The sequence below is a fragment of the Aspergillus saccharolyticus genome, assembly GCF_003184585.1.
Source record: "Aspergillus saccharolyticus JOP 1030-1 unplaced genomic scaffold BP01scaffold_21, whole genome shotgun sequence".
In the NCBI taxonomy this organism is placed as follows: domain Eukaryota; kingdom Fungi; phylum Ascomycota; class Eurotiomycetes; order Eurotiales; family Aspergillaceae; genus Aspergillus; species Aspergillus saccharolyticus.
This window is the reverse complement of record NW_020290631.1, coordinates 447,592-465,132: the sequence shown is the minus strand read 5'-3', so window position 1 is coordinate 465,132 and position 17,541 is coordinate 447,592. Positions and strand designations below refer to the sequence as shown.

General features: G+C 57.0%; 6 protein-coding genes across 6 annotated transcripts; 2 read left to right on the top strand and 4 right to left on the bottom strand.

The window, feature by feature from the left end:
- Positions 1 to 809: 809 nt before the first annotated feature.
- On the top strand, positions 810 to 4,211 carry BP01DRAFT_374898 (nitrogen permease regulating protein NPR2; the record flags this gene model as incomplete). The annotated part of the gene is made up of 6 exons (XM_025576860.1): positions 810 to 1,597; position 1,977; positions 2,183 to 2,282; positions 2,333 to 2,761; positions 2,836 to 2,972; positions 3,039 to 4,211. The coding sequence occupies 6 exons, from the start codon at positions 810 to 812 to the stop codon at positions 4,209 to 4,211; spliced, it is 2,628 nt and encodes an 875-aa protein (XP_025430314.1).
- Positions 4,212 to 4,615: 404 nt separating this feature from the next.
- Positions 4,616 to 7,343, bottom strand: BP01DRAFT_416802 (histone acetyltransferase NGG1). Its single transcript, XM_025579220.1, has 3 exons — positions 6,562 to 7,343; positions 6,039 to 6,499; positions 4,616 to 5,984 (listed from the first exon to the last, which is right to left on the bottom strand). Exons 1-3 carry the CDS (start codon positions 7,154 to 7,156, stop codon positions 4,953 to 4,955), a joined length of 2,088 nt encoding a protein of 695 aa, XP_025430313.1. The 5' UTR covers positions 7,157 to 7,343; the 3' UTR covers positions 4,616 to 4,952.
- Positions 7,344 to 8,093: 750 nt separating this feature from the next.
- On the top strand, positions 8,094 to 10,008 carry BP01DRAFT_383819 (RING-H2 finger protein; the record flags this gene model as incomplete). Its single annotated transcript, XM_025577451.1, has 4 exons — positions 8,094 to 8,157; positions 8,608 to 8,687; positions 8,752 to 9,262; positions 9,317 to 10,008. 4 exons carry the CDS (start codon positions 8,094 to 8,096, stop codon positions 10,006 to 10,008), a joined length of 1,347 nt encoding a protein of 448 aa, XP_025430312.1.
- Positions 10,009 to 10,639: 631 nt separating this feature from the next.
- Positions 10,640 to 12,719, bottom strand: BP01DRAFT_357949 (uncharacterized protein). Its single transcript, XM_025575313.1, has one exon. It carries the CDS (start codon positions 12,562 to 12,564, stop codon positions 10,960 to 10,962), a length of 1,605 nt encoding a protein of 534 aa, XP_025430311.1. The 5' UTR covers positions 12,565 to 12,719; the 3' UTR covers positions 10,640 to 10,959.
- A 439-nt stretch (positions 12,720 to 13,158) lies between these two features.
- On the bottom strand, positions 13,159 to 15,181 carry BP01DRAFT_424363 (GNAT family N-acetyltransferase). Its single transcript, XM_025579693.1, has 2 exons — positions 13,384 to 15,181; positions 13,159 to 13,330 (listed from the first exon to the last, which is right to left on the bottom strand). The coding sequence occupies exons 1-2, from the start codon at positions 14,817 to 14,819 to the stop codon at positions 13,213 to 13,215; spliced, it is 1,554 nt and encodes a 517-aa protein (XP_025430310.1). The 5' UTR covers positions 14,820 to 15,181; the 3' UTR covers positions 13,159 to 13,212.
- A 293-nt stretch (positions 15,182 to 15,474) lies between these two features.
- On the bottom strand, positions 15,475 to 17,285 carry BP01DRAFT_357946 (putative proline utilization protein PrnX-like). The gene has a single exon (XM_025575312.1). The coding sequence runs from the start codon at positions 17,109 to 17,111 to the stop codon at positions 15,672 to 15,674; it is 1,440 nt and encodes a 479-aa protein (XP_025430309.1). The 5' UTR covers positions 17,112 to 17,285; the 3' UTR covers positions 15,475 to 15,671.
- Positions 17,286 to 17,541: the final 256 nt, after the last annotated feature.

The window sequence follows — 17,541 nt, the reverse complement described above, 5'->3', positions numbered from 1 at the left end:
TTTGTCTCTGCATCCCAATCGGGATAACCCACAATTAGACCGCATTCCACCAGAATGGGCCCGATTCCCCAGTGCTTTTGATCGACAAGCGGGACGGTTTAGGCTTCCTGGTTCTAACGGTACCTGAAGCCAAGGCGTCGGGTGGTACGTCACATTACTACCATTACTATTCGCCTCCAGGAGTTCCCTTGTCAGTTGGGAAACAATCTCTCCGACAGATACGAGAAGGGACAAACGGCAAAGAGGGAGAAAAGCGAGTTGACTTCGTTTCTGTTCAATTCACCCCTCAACGCCTCGACTGCGACGCCTCCAATCCACGTGTGTGGGAAGGGAGTCCATGCGACCATCGCGGAGAGACATGCCGGCTTGCATTGTTCTCCCTTAATAGATGTAATAGATGATCGACTCCCCATCCGTGGCTGAAACCCTGCCCCAAGTCCGGCTGCATCCAAGCGCCTCCTGCCTCCTATTCTAGGCTTTCTAGCCTTTCCAGCGCATCTTCCACTGTTCATTCCGACCATTACTATTGTTTGATCGACAATCTCCGGCTGCCCCCTTCCGCAACCAGATACACCTCTGGTATCTTCCTCACCGTCTAAACATTCCCCTTTCTTGCTCTCATTCTTCATTCTCACTTGTGCACTTGGTTGCCCCCATATCTGTCCTCACGATTATCTCCCATATACTCACGACCTTTGCCACTTTCTTCCCAACCGTCACCGCAATTCTCCCCCACCATTTGCTCCCTACACTTTTACTTCCAACTCACTTTTGGCCATCAAACTCGGAATCTAGTGATCAATTCCGCTATGCACAAACCATCGCTGGCTCAAATCGTGCACAGCGCACTGTTCCCACGGCCGCGGGCAAGCGATCCGGCCACCTTCTCGGCTCATATCACCCGCAATCTAGTCCCTGAAGTCCGCGTCGAAACCTCCACCTTCTATGGACAGCTCGACTGCATCGAAGCTCAGTACCCGGGACTAGATTACTCATACGGTCCTCACCGCATGAGGCTCAGCCGCTTCCCCTGGCACCGCAGACTGTTCAGGGCATTTGATGAGTTGGGCCTCACGGAAGCGGAGATTTCGTCCCTTTGTCGCTGGGAGGGGACTAAATCCGCGCGCGAGCGGTATGAGATCGAAGAGGGGGTGAAGGTACGCGATACGACTGCCGACGTTATTCGACCTGCATCCCCCTCGCCACTACCATCCGTCGAGGTGCACTACGAGGATGGTCCCGAACTTCCGAAAGAATCGGACCGCCGGACAGAGACCCCATGCATAGAAGTCCGCACCCCGCGCGACCTCATTGACGATCGCGGCATCGACTGTATTCTCGAAGAGACAGTCGAGGAAGAATACAGTGAGGATGACATGGAAAGCTGCGGGGTGGAACTGAACCATCGTCTCCTGGCAGCAAGTGCCGCTCGTGAACAAGGGGCTAACGTGCCGTTGGACGAGGATTGGGAGCAGTGGCTCAAGGAAGCTGGAGAACGGGGAAGCTACACTGATGTGGTAAATGCCATTCGAATGGGTCAGCCCTTGGGGTATCTATACGACCCACCCGCCCAACCGAGTCGAGCAGGCACTCGATCGTCCTCCTCACTATCAGAACCCTTCATATTACCTTCTCCATCGACTTTGCTTCCTGCTCGACGAGCAGGGCCTTCACCGTCTCGGGCTGCACGTTAGATCTTCATATGTTGTTTTGTTTTCGTCGGATTAGCGAATGGGCTTGGCTTCTCTGATCAATGCATTTTCAGCGATCCGGTGGACTGGTGTCTTTGAAGCGTGGTTTTTCTCGGTGCTGGTCATAATAGATTTCCTTGGTTTTTCTTGGTGTGGAACTGGCCCCAGCGATCTGTAATACCCCGACCGACTGGTGCGATCAATATTGGCATAGATAGCAGCTCGTTGTTGAGAGTTAGATAATTACAATATAGTGAATTACACGAAGACTCTTTGATGGTCGAGTGTCAGTCGGGCGGAAAGGTTCTCCGCGCTGCGCCTGAACTTCCCCGCGACCACCGAACTTCTCCCTCTCCCACCTTTCTCCGTTTCCCCAGCTCTTTGGCAAAGATGCCATCCCACATCCATCCTTTACGGGCATTCGCTCATTGAGAGGCACCTCCCAAGCTGCGCAAGATGGGCTGGCATCCTACATAGCTTTTGCTAGATAGCTCTTCTCTCTTTACCTCATCCTACCACCCCTAATCTCTCCGCCTCCGGCTCCCATCATGATCAAAGCTATCTTCTATAGCAAGTTCGACACCCAAGAGGGTACGATATCCCGGGATCAAGATTCGCAGGCAACAGCTAAATTATTCTAGGTCCCAAGGTCGTTCACCAGGTCCCGGACGGTGCCATTGTTCCCTCCTCCACAGCGCCCTCGCAGCCCCCCTTTCTGACCTTCTCCGACATTTCCTTCTTCGTGATCCCTCGTCAAGAACTTTGCGGAAACTTGATCCAGGTCTGCACTAACGGCTATCGTATTCTGGGCTACCCGATCTGCATGAAGTCACTGCGATATGATCGTAACGAGTTCATCTTCAACTTCTGTGTCGTCTTGGCGGAAGAGGAGGACTTTAGCACATACAAGAGCGTTGTACAGAAACTCGCTGATTTGATGCATGGACTGGAGGAACAGAGCGGATTCCTGTCCAGAGACCATTCCAAATCCGGCGAGGGCAAGGTCTACAGCCTGTGTGAGACGTTGATGGAGGACTTGAACAACTATTGCGAGTGCATGATCCCAATCGGTAATTCTGCCCGGCGCAGCGCATCACACCGTCTGCCTCCCTCATACAGCCCAGATATACTGACAGAAACCCAGATGAGCTCAATACCCTCAACATCAAACTTTTTCCGATTTATCCTGCTCCGCCGCCAGTCAAAGCCTGGCAGGTCCCTCTGTTCACGGTCCGATATCAGACTTTCATGGACGAGAATTGGGATTTAACCATGCAACGCGTACGTCGTAAAACCTTGCCACCAGCATTTCAATGTCCAAGTGTCGCGCTAACATCATCCTTCCAGATTGTGCCCCACATCAATGGGGTTAACAGCGTACGGATCATCTCGATTCTGGCCGACACCGACTTCTCCCTGACGTGTCGAGCCATCCGGCACCTCCTTTACTATGGGTGTTTGTTTCTCCTTGATATCTTTTCCTTCTCTGCTATCTATGCGCCTACCGCGCAATTCAGCTCTACTATTGCTATGGACGAAGACATGCAACATGAATGTGCGCGTTACGTCAACACCTCTTTTGCCTCGCCCGTCACTGCTGCATCCGCGGCGCTCGCCGCGGGCTCTGGCCCCGATGCTGTCTGGCCGCCACTGGGTGATGTACTCACTACCAGCAGCGCCAGCGTGACCGGCCCTAGCCGGACCCCAAGCCCAACCCTCCTCTCCAACACCATAGTAGCCACCTCGTCTAGCGTCACCGCTACACCAAGTCCGGCCGCTCTAGCTGCAGCCGCCACCTCTGTCTCCTCCGAACCCAACCCGACCACCGCCTCAGCGCGCGGACCCTACGATAGCCGCCCCGTCGTCGACGGCGTCGGCCTGGTCTCACTCTACGCGAGCCTCAAGCAAGGCCAAAGTGTCAAACAATGGTACCTGCACCACAGCCGACAGCTAGCGCATATCGATATCCGTCGCTTCATCACCTTCGGCATCATCAAGGGCTTCCTCTACCGAGTCCACAAATACGCGATCGCCACGGGCCAGCCGGCCCCGCCCCTCAAGGCCTCCGCGCTCTCCCACAATTACCACTACCAACACCACAACCATCATCCAAGCACTCCGGCGGCCACACCCGTAGGCGGGGGCACCCTCCAGATCCCCATCTCCAGCGGACCCTCCTCGCGCGGGCCCGGCACGGGAACAAACTCCCCGTATGCGTCGAGCGCAGGTGACGAACCGGCGCCAATCGCCCGCCACCAGCAGCAGCAGCAGCATCATCATCAGGATGGGCGGGACCACTCGACCTCCGTGCACAGCGGAAGTCGTCCCGGGACGGTGGTGACGCTGGACAACGAGGACGAGGAGGATGAGGAAGACGAGATCGACGACAGGACGTTATCGAAGTATCTGGATGGCATGCATTGTTTCGATCAGATCTGCACCGAGCTGGAGATCAGCGAGCGCGAGCTGACGGCGCGGTTGAAGCGGTTCCCTGGCGAGGTGCTGATTATCCATCGGTGAACGGGGTTTTGTATTGTTGCTGGCTGGGCGGTGATTTTGATACCCTGCAGGTTTTTTTTTTTTTTTTTCGTCTTGGCTTAGATCCTTTTGCCAACACTCCATCAATGATAGACGTATCTTTTCTGCTTTTGGGGGGTGGTTCTAGATATGGTGAGGGTCGGAAACAGGAGTGGATGTATGTAGACTGTAACTTCTAGGTATTTTCCATGTATGCTCACTCACAGAGTCAACCAATCCCTTTCAAGAGTTACCCCCCGACACCGACACAGTAAGCAAATACGAGTTCGAGCAACGTGTGATTTGAATGACGTAGCTCTTAGTTGATTGTAAGTGGAATTGCAGCAGTCACCAATAGTCGTTTGTATGTAGCGTACTATGTACCCGTACATAGAGAGATAAGAGAAGCCAAACCGGCCAACCATTCATTTCATCCATCCATCCATCCATCCATCCATGACTTTGTAACGCCTAAATCCCGACGCCCGACACCCGACACCCCATGACCCCACTCTCCGCCCGAAAAGATCAAACCCATAAAAAAGTTTCATCAGCCGACAGGAAACAAAGACCCTTATGATGTGATGCGCTCAGCGCGGACAAAGAACGGGCAGTCCAAATCAAAAACACTCAAGACCCAAAATAAAGAAAAAAAAAGGGGGAAGAGAAGATGTACATTGAACAAGTACACACAGCACGGATACTGTAAGATGAAGGAGGAAATAAGGGCGATAAGTGTGAGGATCACTCCTGCTCCTCATCCCACCCCTCCAGCTCCGCCTTCTCCAGTTCCGCCATGGTCGCCGGCTCGAAGACCGTCTCGTTCTTCCCGGGGACGCTCGTCTTGCTCTCGCGGAAGACAGGGCCGATGCAGTCGCGCCAGCGCTTGCGGCGATCCATCAGGGTGCGCGCGACGTCGCCGATAGCGGGGCGGCCGACGCCCGACCCGCCCGACCCGCCGGCACCACCGACACCCCCGGCGCCGCCACCGGGACGGTGCTTGGCCTGGGAGCCCTTCTTGCTCTTGCCGAGGGTGCGGCTGCGCTTGAGGTAGGCCTGCTGGACCTGCGAGTCGAGGTCGTCGTGGATGGTCATGTACTCCTGATGGGCCATGCGCTCGCGCGCGATGTCGAAGAGGCGGGCCTTGCGCGCGCTGTTGATGATCATCTGCTTCTTGAGCTCGCTCTGCAGCAGGCGCAGCCGCTGCGCGATGTCGTCGTCGTAGTGCGCGTCGTAGTCCGGGTTGTCGTCCGGGCCCAGGAACCCGACGTGGCGGAGCTCGGCCTTGAGGCGTTCGTCGAGCTGCGCGTGGTCGAGTTTGGCCGCAGCGGCTTTGAAGCCGTTGGGGGACGCGTCGGGGAAGCTCGTCGCCGATGCGAGGGGCTTGGTGTCGGAGGCCTCGTTGGTGCTGCCGTTTGGGAGACCCGGTGGCGGGAGCTGAGGGTGGTCGAGGTCCATCGAGTCAAAGCCGTTGAGGCCGTTGGTCGTGGTCGGACCCAGTCCGTCTCCGTTGGGAGCTGTGTCGTCGGGATTTGTGCGGTGCTCGTAGCGCAAGAGAGAGTAGAGTCGGCTGAGTAGGGGGCCCACGGAGACTTTGGCGGTCTCGACCGTCTCGTCGGTGATTTGGTCAATGTTGCCGCGGCCTTGGTTCAGTGGCAGACGCTCTTTATCGCCGTTGGCTTGGTCGGAGTTGTTGAGTCCGTCTTCCTCGGCCCAAATCTCGGTGTAGTGCTTCTTGCCGCGGCGGGGCATGATGAACGGGGTCGCGCGGTCGCCCTGGTACGGTTTAGTTGACGGCCCGTGTCGTGGTATGTTGTAGTCGGAGCGTACCTTTTCCTTCAAGAATGCCATATCCTCCTCCGTCATGGGGCGCACGTATGGGTCAATGTAGGCGAGGAACGTGTTGGCACTGACTTGGTTGGTGGGCTTGGAGTTGCTGAAGTCGCGGTCGGGCGGGACGCCCGCCATCATGTGGCTCAAATCGCTGCGCGGGAAGCGGTTGACGCTGTAGATAAACTTCTTCTCCTCATCGGTCATATTCGGCGTGACCTCGCGAATGTGGTAGATGGTCGGGTCATCGAATTTGAGCGGGTTGGGGCCGAACACCTGCACTTGAGGCACGGCCGGGGCCGGCTCGGGCTGGTGCGAGTCGGAGCTATCGTCTGAGTCGCTATTGGAGTCTTCGTCTTGAGAGCCCTTGGCTGCCTCTGCGGCCTCGCGGGGGGACTTCGGGGAGAGCGAGGTGTCTTCGGCGGCGGCATTCTTGGATTTTTTGGAAGCTGGGGATGCGGCTGGCCCAGTCAGTGATGTCTGTTGTATGCCACCAGAGGAATTGCGGGGGAACAAAACTCACCTCCCTCCACTTTAGTTTCTGCACCATCCTGCCGTGCCAGGCCATGTGCTCCATGAGCCAGAGGTCGATCCTCCCGGGAGCTGCTGCCGCGCTCCTTGCGCTTCTTCAGCTTGCCGCCCTTGAACACCTTTTCTTCGTCCTCCTCGTCCGCTTCGCGCTTCATCTTGAGTCGATCGCCGCCGTCCCGGTCGCCGTGTTCAGGTTCGTCCACGACTTCCTTGCGCTTCTGCGATAGCTCCCGGATGCCGGCATTGCAGACGTCGTGGCGGGTCTCGGCCAGCTGGCCGAGCGTCTTCAGATGCTCCATCAGCATTTCCAGGGATTTGGAGTCCGGAATCGGACCCACGCCGCCCATACGCTCGAGCAGCTCCCCGTATTGTATGGAGGCGTTCATCATCAGCTTGGATGCATCGTTGTCGAGGTAACTGTGGACCGGGGCGGCGGTCGGGCCAGCACTGAAACTGGAACTTGGAGTGGTGTTGCGACTGCGCGAGGGGCGTACGTCGCGATCACGATCTCGATCTCGATCACGATCTCGGTCGCGATCGCGATCGCGGTCACGGCCTTTTCCTTTGCCTTTGTTGGCTGCGGGCATAGTGGGAGGTATGACGGTTCGAGGTGGAAAGCTGGGGTAGATGATGAGATGAGATGGTCCGAGTCGGGGAGCTAGTGGTCCATAGCGTTTCTGCGGGCTGTGAAAGCGTCGGAGTAGGCCACGCACAAGTTGAGGGTAGATTCTGAGTGTGGAGCAGCGATATGGGATAATATCGGGGAGAGCTGAAGTTGATCTGTTGTACGGAGTAGCTGTGCCCGCTCCATCGTTCCTGAGGGGGGTGTTGATATTACGTAAGGGGACTGGATATTGTCACGTGAGATAACACCGAGTCACGTGGACTCGGCATTTGTTATCCCTCCATAGGACAGTAGGACTGACTGTATGCGCCAGTCACTGTGGTCACTAAGTAGGAGGACCCATCTCCTCCTCTCAGCAGCTGGATTCATTTGACTGCCATGTGCTTGCTCTACTGCCTGGGCCCCTCTCTCTGAATTTCTTTGAATTGTTAGTGCCTTTAGTTGAGGTCGGTTTTCCACATGACGACCAAACTCCGTCTATCGAGTCATGAAGGAGTTGCTCGATCAAGTATGTAAAGATCTGCCTCCACCCTCCCAATGATCATTGCTCGTATAGCCTTGGCCGGTTCGAGCAATCCATTCATCAAGTTGTCATCACATGCCTGCAAAGCAATTCGATCGTGATGGCTAAGCAATTGCACATCACGTTCCTCTTCCGTATGTAAGTTACTATAGTTGTATGTTTGTGCAGTTTGTCGAGTGGTGGATCCCGAGATTTAAGGTTGATTGCGAGGAGCAAAAGAGGTGGAGTCAACCTTCAGTCAACACTAAGTCATCCGTACGAATTATCATATCATATCATATCATATCATATCATAAAAGCCTCACCCTATTTCCCATGGATGGTTGCAGCCCCCCTTAGAAAGTTCCTTCCCAAGCACACATCAGCTCTCCCAGCTATGAGTAGCCGCACCCTCCGCAAACGTCTCTGGCGGCTGCAAACAGGACCGATCGGCAACAACGGTCACCCAAACAACCGCGCCATGAACACTCACACGCCCAGCTGAGGGCTGAGACAGACGAGGCATCTCCGAGCTCTGCAGGATCTGCCCCTGCAGCTCCATGTTCAATGCAGTATTCCGTAATTTTACCAGCCATCCTGACACTGACGGGCAAGTCCGGCCGGCCCATTTCCCCCAGTTGCCCTACTGTCAGCATTCCTCTGCGCTATCGGCCTGGACACTGCTCGCATTCTTCCTCTTTCAGTGGCCAAATGGGCTTGACTCTGGTACGGCTTGCCTAGCCAAACCCGGCGCACCATGCGGCTGTGCTGGCTGTGTTTTAAGTCGCTGCTCTCCCCTTCGAGGGGGCGGTAGACCCCCATGCAAGCCCATCATCATGAGTGAGTGTGTCTGCTGCAAGCATAGCTATGCGTGCTGCGTGAGGGCTACTACTAACGCATCTTGCAAATAGCTGCGAAATCATTGACCACGTTCACGGAGGTATTTTTTGCCAATCCGGGCCAAGCGAGTAATGCGACACCGTCAGTCAATGTATGTTTCGTTCGAGTCTCGAGCACAACGGCGTAGGACTGACAGAACGTCGGCGCGCTTCTAGGACAGTGCCGCCTTCTCCTTGAAGCTTGACCATACCGTGCAAACGCTGTCGAGCAAAGGCGCCCCTAGCAAAGGCCCAATTGAAGGGTTTCTCTTCGTTCCGAGTCTCGACGCTGCCGATCCGTGCAACAATGCCACCGCGAAATACGTCCCCGCCAATGTGACCCGGCTCGACGAGATCACCGCGCTCGGAAACCGCAAGATCGGCCTGGCGCCCTGGATCAGCGTTGACTGCACGCAGGCGTTCTTGAGCGCCTCTCGAGAAGCGGGAACGGATGCGCTGGTATTCTACCAGCCTCACAGTGACGACTCTGAACCGCCACCGCCAAGCGATCAAGTATGGTCGTTAGGCGATGGAGACGACTGGAAGGGCACAAACAAGTATCCGGTGTATGCGATACCCGGGCCGGCGGGTGTCACCCTGATGGAGAAGCTATCGTTGTACGGGACTGTGAACGACCCTGCTGGGGGGTTCCAGTCTGATTACCAGTTGGTGTCTGTCATTGATATAGGTAAGTTCTTAGGGAGAGTTTTTGGCGGGGCGGGTTACTGATGGCAATGAACAGAAAACTCCAGCCAGACCATGCCTAGTTTGTGGGGCTTTATTCTTGCCATCTTAGGCACGATCCTCGTATTGAGTGTGATTCTGTTGTTGTTTTACCAGCTCGTGCAACGGCGACATCGACAGACCCTCCAGCGGCGGCTGGAGAACGGGGATATCGACCCAGAACAGGTGGCAATGCATCAGCTTCGAGTTCCGCAGGACTATCTGAATTCGATGCCGATTTATGTCTATAGAATCGAGGGTGCCGATAATCACGAGATCCAGGAACACCCAGCCTCGCATGCTCATTCGGCAACAATGGGGTCCGCGGAGACGATCGTCGTCAAAGCCGAACATCCAGACACTCCCCCGCAATACTCCTCCGAAACGATCATCATCAAACCGGAGCCGGCCAGAGTCAAGCAAGAAGACAGAGCATCCATCCACTCCACCCGGGACAGCGGGTTCTCGGGACGAATGAGTGGTAGATGGCGCGAGAATCGATTGAGCCGGTCACAGACGACGTGCGCGATCTGTCTGGACGACTACGTCCCGGGCGAAACCACCGTGCGGGAGCTACCCTGCGGACATATTTTCCATCCTGAATGTATTGACATTGCATTGACGCAGTCCAGCAGCCTGTGTCCGTTGTGCAAGACGAGCGTGCTGCCAGTGGAACGGTTTCCTGCCCCGGATTACACATTAGGCCATTGAGGGTTTTGCTGCGCCACGTTATGATTGCCCGATGGCATTGTAATTTGCGGTTGTGCCTAGTGAGCATGATCAACCTGCCAGGCGCGTGCCGGACGCCACGACCTGATGGTATAAGCTTGGACTCATCGTTTCTTGATCGCCACCTCGGGGCCACGATGTCAGACGGCTTGACTATCCATGCACTGGACCAGATTCGAGCCAAGCGCACCACCTGGGGCGTAAAACAAGTTCCTCCATCTTGGTGCGACTCTGTCCAGAGTACTCGTCGCTGCTCCTGGCCTCTCCTGATGGGAAAGAAACCCCGCGTGGACATCTACATTGAAGACTTAGGGATGCTGACTATGTCATGAGATGAGTGAGTTGGTTGCAAGGATGGAAGAATCGGATCACCCATCCAAGGGAAGGAAGCCACCGGAGGTGTGATGCACGGTTTCTACATTGTTGGATACTAGCACAACTCAAGTGCCCTACATAGCACCATCTGTGGCCGGGTTGCGCCAAGTGCGATGAGCCAGACAACCAAGCCGGGTGCGGGTTACTCTGCAGGTTTTGAGTCATGAAATAATACCCAGCTTCACTGCCGGAGCTGCGAATCTGGATCAGCCCGATGAAAGAAGGATATTCGAATGGATTATGTGGAGGAATATGCCTTTTCTGGTATCGGACCAAGACTGGGGATTAGCTGGGGAAGCATTATCGGAGCGAGAATGATAGCATAGATGCCAATCGCAACCTGTACACTGATAAGAGCACGACGAGGACGGAGTATCTACGTAGGGCCCTTCAAAAATCAACCCTGAACGGTATCCTTCAACAGTCCTATAGTGTCTACTCCCGACTCACTATCCCCATCCAGAAACGGTCCTTCATAAAGTAGTATTCCGTACTCCATACTCCCTTTCTCTTCCATCGCAAATAGAACAGACAGACATAACCCGGGGGAAGACCCCCCTAATAACCCCACAAATCGCCCCCACCCCTCACCAAATCATCCTCATTCAACACATGCAACCCATTCTCCCTGCCCTCGCGCCGCCGCTGCCGCTTCGTGACCATCCGACTCGGCGTAAGGGGTGTCACGGGCGTGAACGGCATGTACGGGCTGTACGGCGTGGGGATGCCGGTGCGGGGACCGGCCCCTCCCGGATGCTTAACCGGACGTTCCAGCACCGTCAGTTTGGTCGCCGGGGCGCTTTGCAGTGGGTAGGCATCGCGGAGGGGGAGACTTCGCCCACCTGCTCCTCCGGCGCTGGTGGTGGTGGCGGCGGGGTGGGTGAGGGATAGTGGTGGGGGGATTCTCCTTTCCCTCTCCCTATCTCTTTCTGTTCCAGGCGTGGTAGTCGTGGTGGGGGGAGTGAAAATGCCGCGCGGGGTGGGAAGTGCTCTCTCTCTCTGTGTCCTCATTTCTTCCGTGGTTCCTTCGGTGGGTTGGTAGGTATATGGCTGCTGCTGCTGCTGCTGCTGCTGCTGCTGTTGCACCAACGGAACCACCGACGGAACCACCGGCGGAACCGGCGGCGGCGGCGCAGGATGATACACCCTCGGTGTCAACGGCTCATGCGCATACGGATCCCCCATCCCCTCCCCTTGGCCCTCGTACTCTCCCACCGGTCCCCGCCCCCGGGGCGAGGTGATTGGCGAAGAAATCGACATCTTTTTGCGCAACGGCAGCGCCAGACGCGGCGAGCGCAGTCCTCCTCCTCCGCCACTGCCACCACCACCACCACCACCCCTCGACGCACCGGCGGACCCCTCCGACCTATCTCGTTCTCCCTTCGCAAACAGCGACAAGGAAGATGAGATCCGCGACAACCGGGACGGGGTACGCGGCGACGTCGGCAGCTGCGCCGGAGCAGGCGGATCTTTGAACGGATTACTACTATTCAGCGTATCCGTCGGGGAGATACCCAGCCCGGTCTGGGTCCCACCACCGCCGGCTTTCATCTCATCGTGCTCGAGCACCGCCGCGTACAACATCTCGAGATCCTCTTGGGCTTTGCGGCGGTCTGAGGCGACGACGCCCTCGTCGAAGGTCGCGAGACTGATGTTGCTGCTGGGGTTCGATTTTTGGTGCTGATGCTGGTGGTGGTGGTGGTGGTGGGAGGAGGAGCTGTGTTTGCTGAAGGTGCTGGTGCTTCTGTTCCGACTCCAGGTGCGGTTGGTGCGGGCAGCGACTGGCAAGGAGTCAACGGTCGCGGGGATGCCTCCGTCCCCGCCCCCCGGGCTAGGGAGGTGGATGCTAATCGGGGTGACAGGACTCGGATCCATACTCGGCGGCGGTTTCATGGGCTGCAGCATCTGCACTTGCAAGGAGTAGTTGGAGGAGAGGACGGCGCGGCGCAGACGGCGGCCGACCACTAGCAGCAGACTCAATAAGAAGATGACGGTGAAGAGGTAGGCGGCGATGATTCCGCCGATTTGGACGGCGAGGAGGGGTTCGTCGAGGGAAGAGGTGGTGTCTTGCGATCGGATGTCTCGTTTGGGGGGGAGAAGCGATGCTGAACCAGCAGCTGCAGACACACGATGCAACAACAACAGCAAATGAAGCAGGAGCATTCTTTCGCCGCTATCCTGAAGCAATCCCACGGGGATTGGGGTTATTTGAAGTCTGAATGTGATGCGCAGCCGGGGGGGAGGGGGAGAGAGAGATGCGGATCATGTACTGGATGGATCGTCGCCAGGAGGAGACTCAGACTCAGACAGCGACGCAGTCACACTGATCAGACCGCCATCTTACCTCCCCCCCAAACGCGGCAGGAAACAGCCATGGGGCTTTTGCCATGTTCCCCAAGTGATTGGGTGTGATGGATGAAGCATCGCAGTGATGGTGACGCCAAGTGGTGAAGAGTGATGGGCGGAGGGCAATTCCCCCGCTATCGTTGGCCGCATACGCGCCCGCCTGCAGCCCCCGGCACATTCACCACCAACCAGTCACAGTCGGCGCGTGAGCGGGCAAGTGACTGGCGTGATGGCTGCAGTCTCAGACTTTTGTCTCCATGATAAGAAACACGGTTGCAGAGTGAGCCCGAGCGACTGGCTGTCGTCAAAGCTTAGTTAGAATTGCCGGACACTAAAATCATGCAAGGTGAAGATGTATCACGGGTCTACGTTTCAGATCAGGCTAGTAGCTTAGTTGAAATTGTGAATGGTAGTATTCTTGCCATGCATCAGGTATCGTAAAAAATAAACTCTCTATGTATTCACCTAAGTAGCAGGACTCTCCCACGAATCCCGCCTGATCTTCATCAAAGCCGACTGCTTGTGCGGGAACGTCACCTCGCCTTCCTTGTAAAATCCCGCGCGCTGCAAATATTCAATAAGCCTAGACTTCACATTAGCATCATCCTCTCAACCACCACAGCAACGCAGACTTACTTCTCATTGTCCACTCGTGGCTCCAGCATCACCGTCTGCGTCCGGGAATCTGCCAACCAACAGTAATGCACCAAGGCACTTAGCCAAATTGCCACGCGGTGCGGCCCGCGGAACTCCTGCTCGCCCACCAACACATGCAGCCCCCGGTCGTAGTTGTCCGCGCCCCCCGGGATCAACGGGCCCAGTCGATCCTCCTTGACCCAGTAGATCTCGAAGTAGCCGAACGGCTTGCCATCCCAGCAGCCAATAACCGGGAAACTGTGTCGACTGCGGAGATTGTTCCGGAGGAACTCCTCCTGATGGCTGACTGGACCGGCCTCGCCCCACGCAGCATTGACCCGCGGTTCGTTCATCCATTTGTGCAGCAGCTCCACATCCGACGGCCCGGGTACCGGGGTCATCGACTGGTCCATACCACTATTCGACGAGCTATGCGCATGCTTCGCGCCCAGCGCGTCGGGCGCCGAGCGCCCCAAGTATGCGACGCGGAAGGACAGGTACTGCTGGAGACTCGGAATGTAGCGGATGTAGAACACCCCGCCCTGGTGCGGGGGCTTCGGCCGGATCGGATGGCGGATGCCATTGGTGAAGGTGTACTGCGTCGGGGGCGGCGGGAAGTAGGTGGGGAGATGGCTGGTCGAAGCAAACGGGCCCTCGTTCGGGATATAGTGGGCGGTCTCCTGGCCGGCCGGGTTACTGAGGTACATGCTTGCACGCGACGGCGACGCGACCCGCTGGACGAAGGGCGACCCCGAAATCGCCGGCGGGATATTCATCTGGGGCGTCAACGAGAAGACAAAAAGCCGGGGATCGATTTGCCAGAAACTGCGACGGCTCACAAACATGTGCGCCCACGCCTCGGGGTCGTAGGGCTCCGTGCCGACCGACGAGTCCTCCGAGGCGATCAGCCCCATGCGCTCGAGCTTCTGCAGCAGTATGCGACCCTGGAAGAACCCTTCGCGCCGGATGGAGATCCGCCAGTCCCCCTGGGGCCGGCCCGTGCGCGGAGTGTTGGCGCAGGCATCGGTGGTCAGGTACCGCTCGGGCTCGGCTTCGTGGAAGTACCACCAGAGGGTCACCCACAGCATCATCGCGATCTGGCGCGTCGGCGAGTTGACGGGCTTGTAGTCACTGCTGTCGACGATGTACGAAATATAGAGCGAGTCACTGCGCAGAGTGGGCGTCGTGAAGCGGGCGTTGACCATCCGGGCCGGATGGCTTGTCGATTCCCGACCCCGGCCGCGGTTTTCCTCCTCATCGGCCACGGGGGTATCGGCCTGTTCGACGGGTTTGCTGGTGTTCAGCACGACGCTCCAGCCGGGAAGTACCACATGTTGACTCCCATGGAGGTCGTTCGACTTGAAGCTGACCCCACCGAAGACGGGTGACACAGTGAAGGTCTGCCCGTTGGGCAGATGGCACATGTGATGGCGCATCGCAAGAGCCTGTGAACACGACCGACCTGCAGAGAGGAGGATGTCCAGAAAAGGGGGAGAGGAAGGGTTTCGGACGAAATTAAAAAAAGGTCAAAGGAATAAAATACCAGCACGAGACTGAGGGGAACTAAGGCGGACGGTGGGATGATGTGTCTGCCCCTCCCCCCGCTGGCGATCGCGCCGTCGTCGGTGAACGGCCGCTATCAGGCTGGCTGGTTCTGGGCCCAACTGCGTCCCAATCACGGCTGCGGATAGTCTCGCTGCGACATGATCCAGTCGAAGTAGAGGTCGTTGCACAAGTGGAGGCACAATGAGCTGTGGGTGTCGAATTGAGGTGAGGGACAGTGAGGGGGAGCGTAGAAGAAGACAAAGATGGAGAGACAGAGAGACGATAAGAATTGGCCGACTGGTTGATGTCATGGGCGGAATTACAATACAGCCAGAATTACGAATCTAACCTGATTGACCAGGGCTTGGGAGCTTGGGAGGGGGCGGGGGGGGAGGGGGGGGGGCCAGTGCCCGCCTCCACCGTATGACAGTCCGCGGATTACCAATGCGCTTGGTTACAATGATCCACTCCAAGTCTATTTCTCGAGTAGAGGTACGTATTACTCTGTAAACCACAGTCCTTGACCAGTAGAACGCCTTTTAAAGTCAGCGTCAAAGTATATTACCTATCCCATTTAGTTATAATAATAATAATATGAAACAGAGAAGTGATAAAAACCCCAGGTCTGTCTCGCAAACATCATGATGCCCAAGAAGTAAAGTCCGAAGAAGACCTTCGGAAAACAAGATGCACCCACGCCGAATCAAAGCAGTACTGTAGGAAAAGCCGCCCGAATATCTCAGCTAAAATTCCGCAATTGTCGTGCCAATGTTCTTCTCCCGTGCCAACTGGATCAGATCCCCGCCGGTCACCAAGTCCATCAACCCCATCCCCACGCTCTTGAAGATCACGTTGCCCCGTTCCACCCACTCACGCAGGCTTTGATGGTCGTCGCTGTCCGCGTCCCCGTGCGAAGACTCGCGCACGATCAATAGCTCGCCAATTTCGACCACCTGGTGCGGCTTGATCCCCGCCTGGACGATCTCGCCCGCCTCCTGGAGGGCGGCGTCGAGGCTGTCGACCACCACCACCCCACTGCGTTTAATGTGCTTGTGGAAGTGGCGGTGGCCCGGGGGGTGCACGTTCACTTCGTCGCGCAGCAGATCCGGGGGCAGTTCCGTCATGTGTGGTTTGTAGGATCCAATTGCGCTGATCAGCCGGCCCTTCTGGCGGCCTTCACGGTCGGTCAGGATCTCGGCGGGGAACAGCGGATCGATGGCCGGGGTGCAGCAGAAGATTGCGTCGGCTTTGCGCAGCGCGTCATGCCGGATGCGGGGGTACTCCACAAAGTCGGAGCTGACGGCGGAAAATTTCACATTGCCGCGCCAGCTCGCGTTCTCCGGGGCGTAGATATCCCGGAGCAACTGCGCCGCTCGGTCGAACGATCGATTGATGATGTAGACCCGTTTGATGTCCGCGCTGCGGAGCACCAGCGCTAGCCGGATGTGCCAGTAGGCCTGCTTCCCCGCGCCAAACACCACGATCGTGCGCACCCGCTTGCGCTTGTTGAGCGTCATGAGGGAGGTCAGGGCGGTGCGGAAGGGCGTGAGTTCATGCGCGTTGATCAACCCGAAGGGCAGGCTGTTGCTGTCCAGCAGCGTGACGCTGCCCTGTGGGGAGGTATCGCGGGCCCCCGCCGCCGGCCAGGCGCCCATCGTTTGGGATAAGCCGCCCGCGACCGGTTGTTGATTGACGCAGCCCACCGCCAGCGACTGGCTGCGACTGCTGCCACTTCCACTGCCTCCGCTACTCGTCATGGTCAAGGAGTTGCTGGTGGAGGTGCCTTCTTGTGAGGAGAGGGAGAGTTCGCTGACGTCCGAGGCAATCGAGGCCATGGATTTGCGCTTGTCGACTTGGGAGACTCCCGTCCGGTCGCTCGGGGAGACCTTGGCGGCGGCGTCGACGGAGCAGCCCACGGGAGCATTCTTATCTTGTAGCGAAATCACCTTCATGCCCAGGGTAGGGCCCGTACTCGCGGGCATGAACACGGTGGTGCAGCCATCGGGACGGGTGATGGCAGTGCGTTGAGGTTGATATGTAGCAGCACAGCCCTTCTCTTGGCTACCGGTAGAATAATCGCGAAGGGCCCGGGCAAGGTTCTCTTGCAGCGAAACGATCTGGTCGCGGGAGAGCGAAAGGAGGAGGGAGCGGAGTTGTTCTTGGGAGAGGATGGTGAGGGGCATAGTGGGTTTGAGTCAATGATCGGCTGATAAGATAAGGATTCTTCGGCGACAAAGGACAAAGAGGAAGGGAGGGAGGGGGTGCGGGGGAGGAGGGAGGAATAAATGAGAGATTAAGAGTTGGGCCGGTGGGAGAGATGGGAGAGATATTTCGCAAGGATGATTGATTGAGGAGAAGGAGAGGAAAGAAGTTTTTAGAGAAGGATGGAAGTTTATTGAATGAGAAGAGAAGATCAAAGCATGGATGTTGACACCGGGGCCGGAAGCAGGTGGATTGGATTGGATCAGCCTTGTCTCGGCGGACGGAGGCGATGACGCCAGCCCAGTTGCTCGGCGGCCCACCTCCGGCTGCGGATTGGCGTCGTGCAGCCGATCAAAGCGTCGAAAATCTGCTTGAGATGGCGATGCGATAGATCATGCGCCCGAGGAGTAG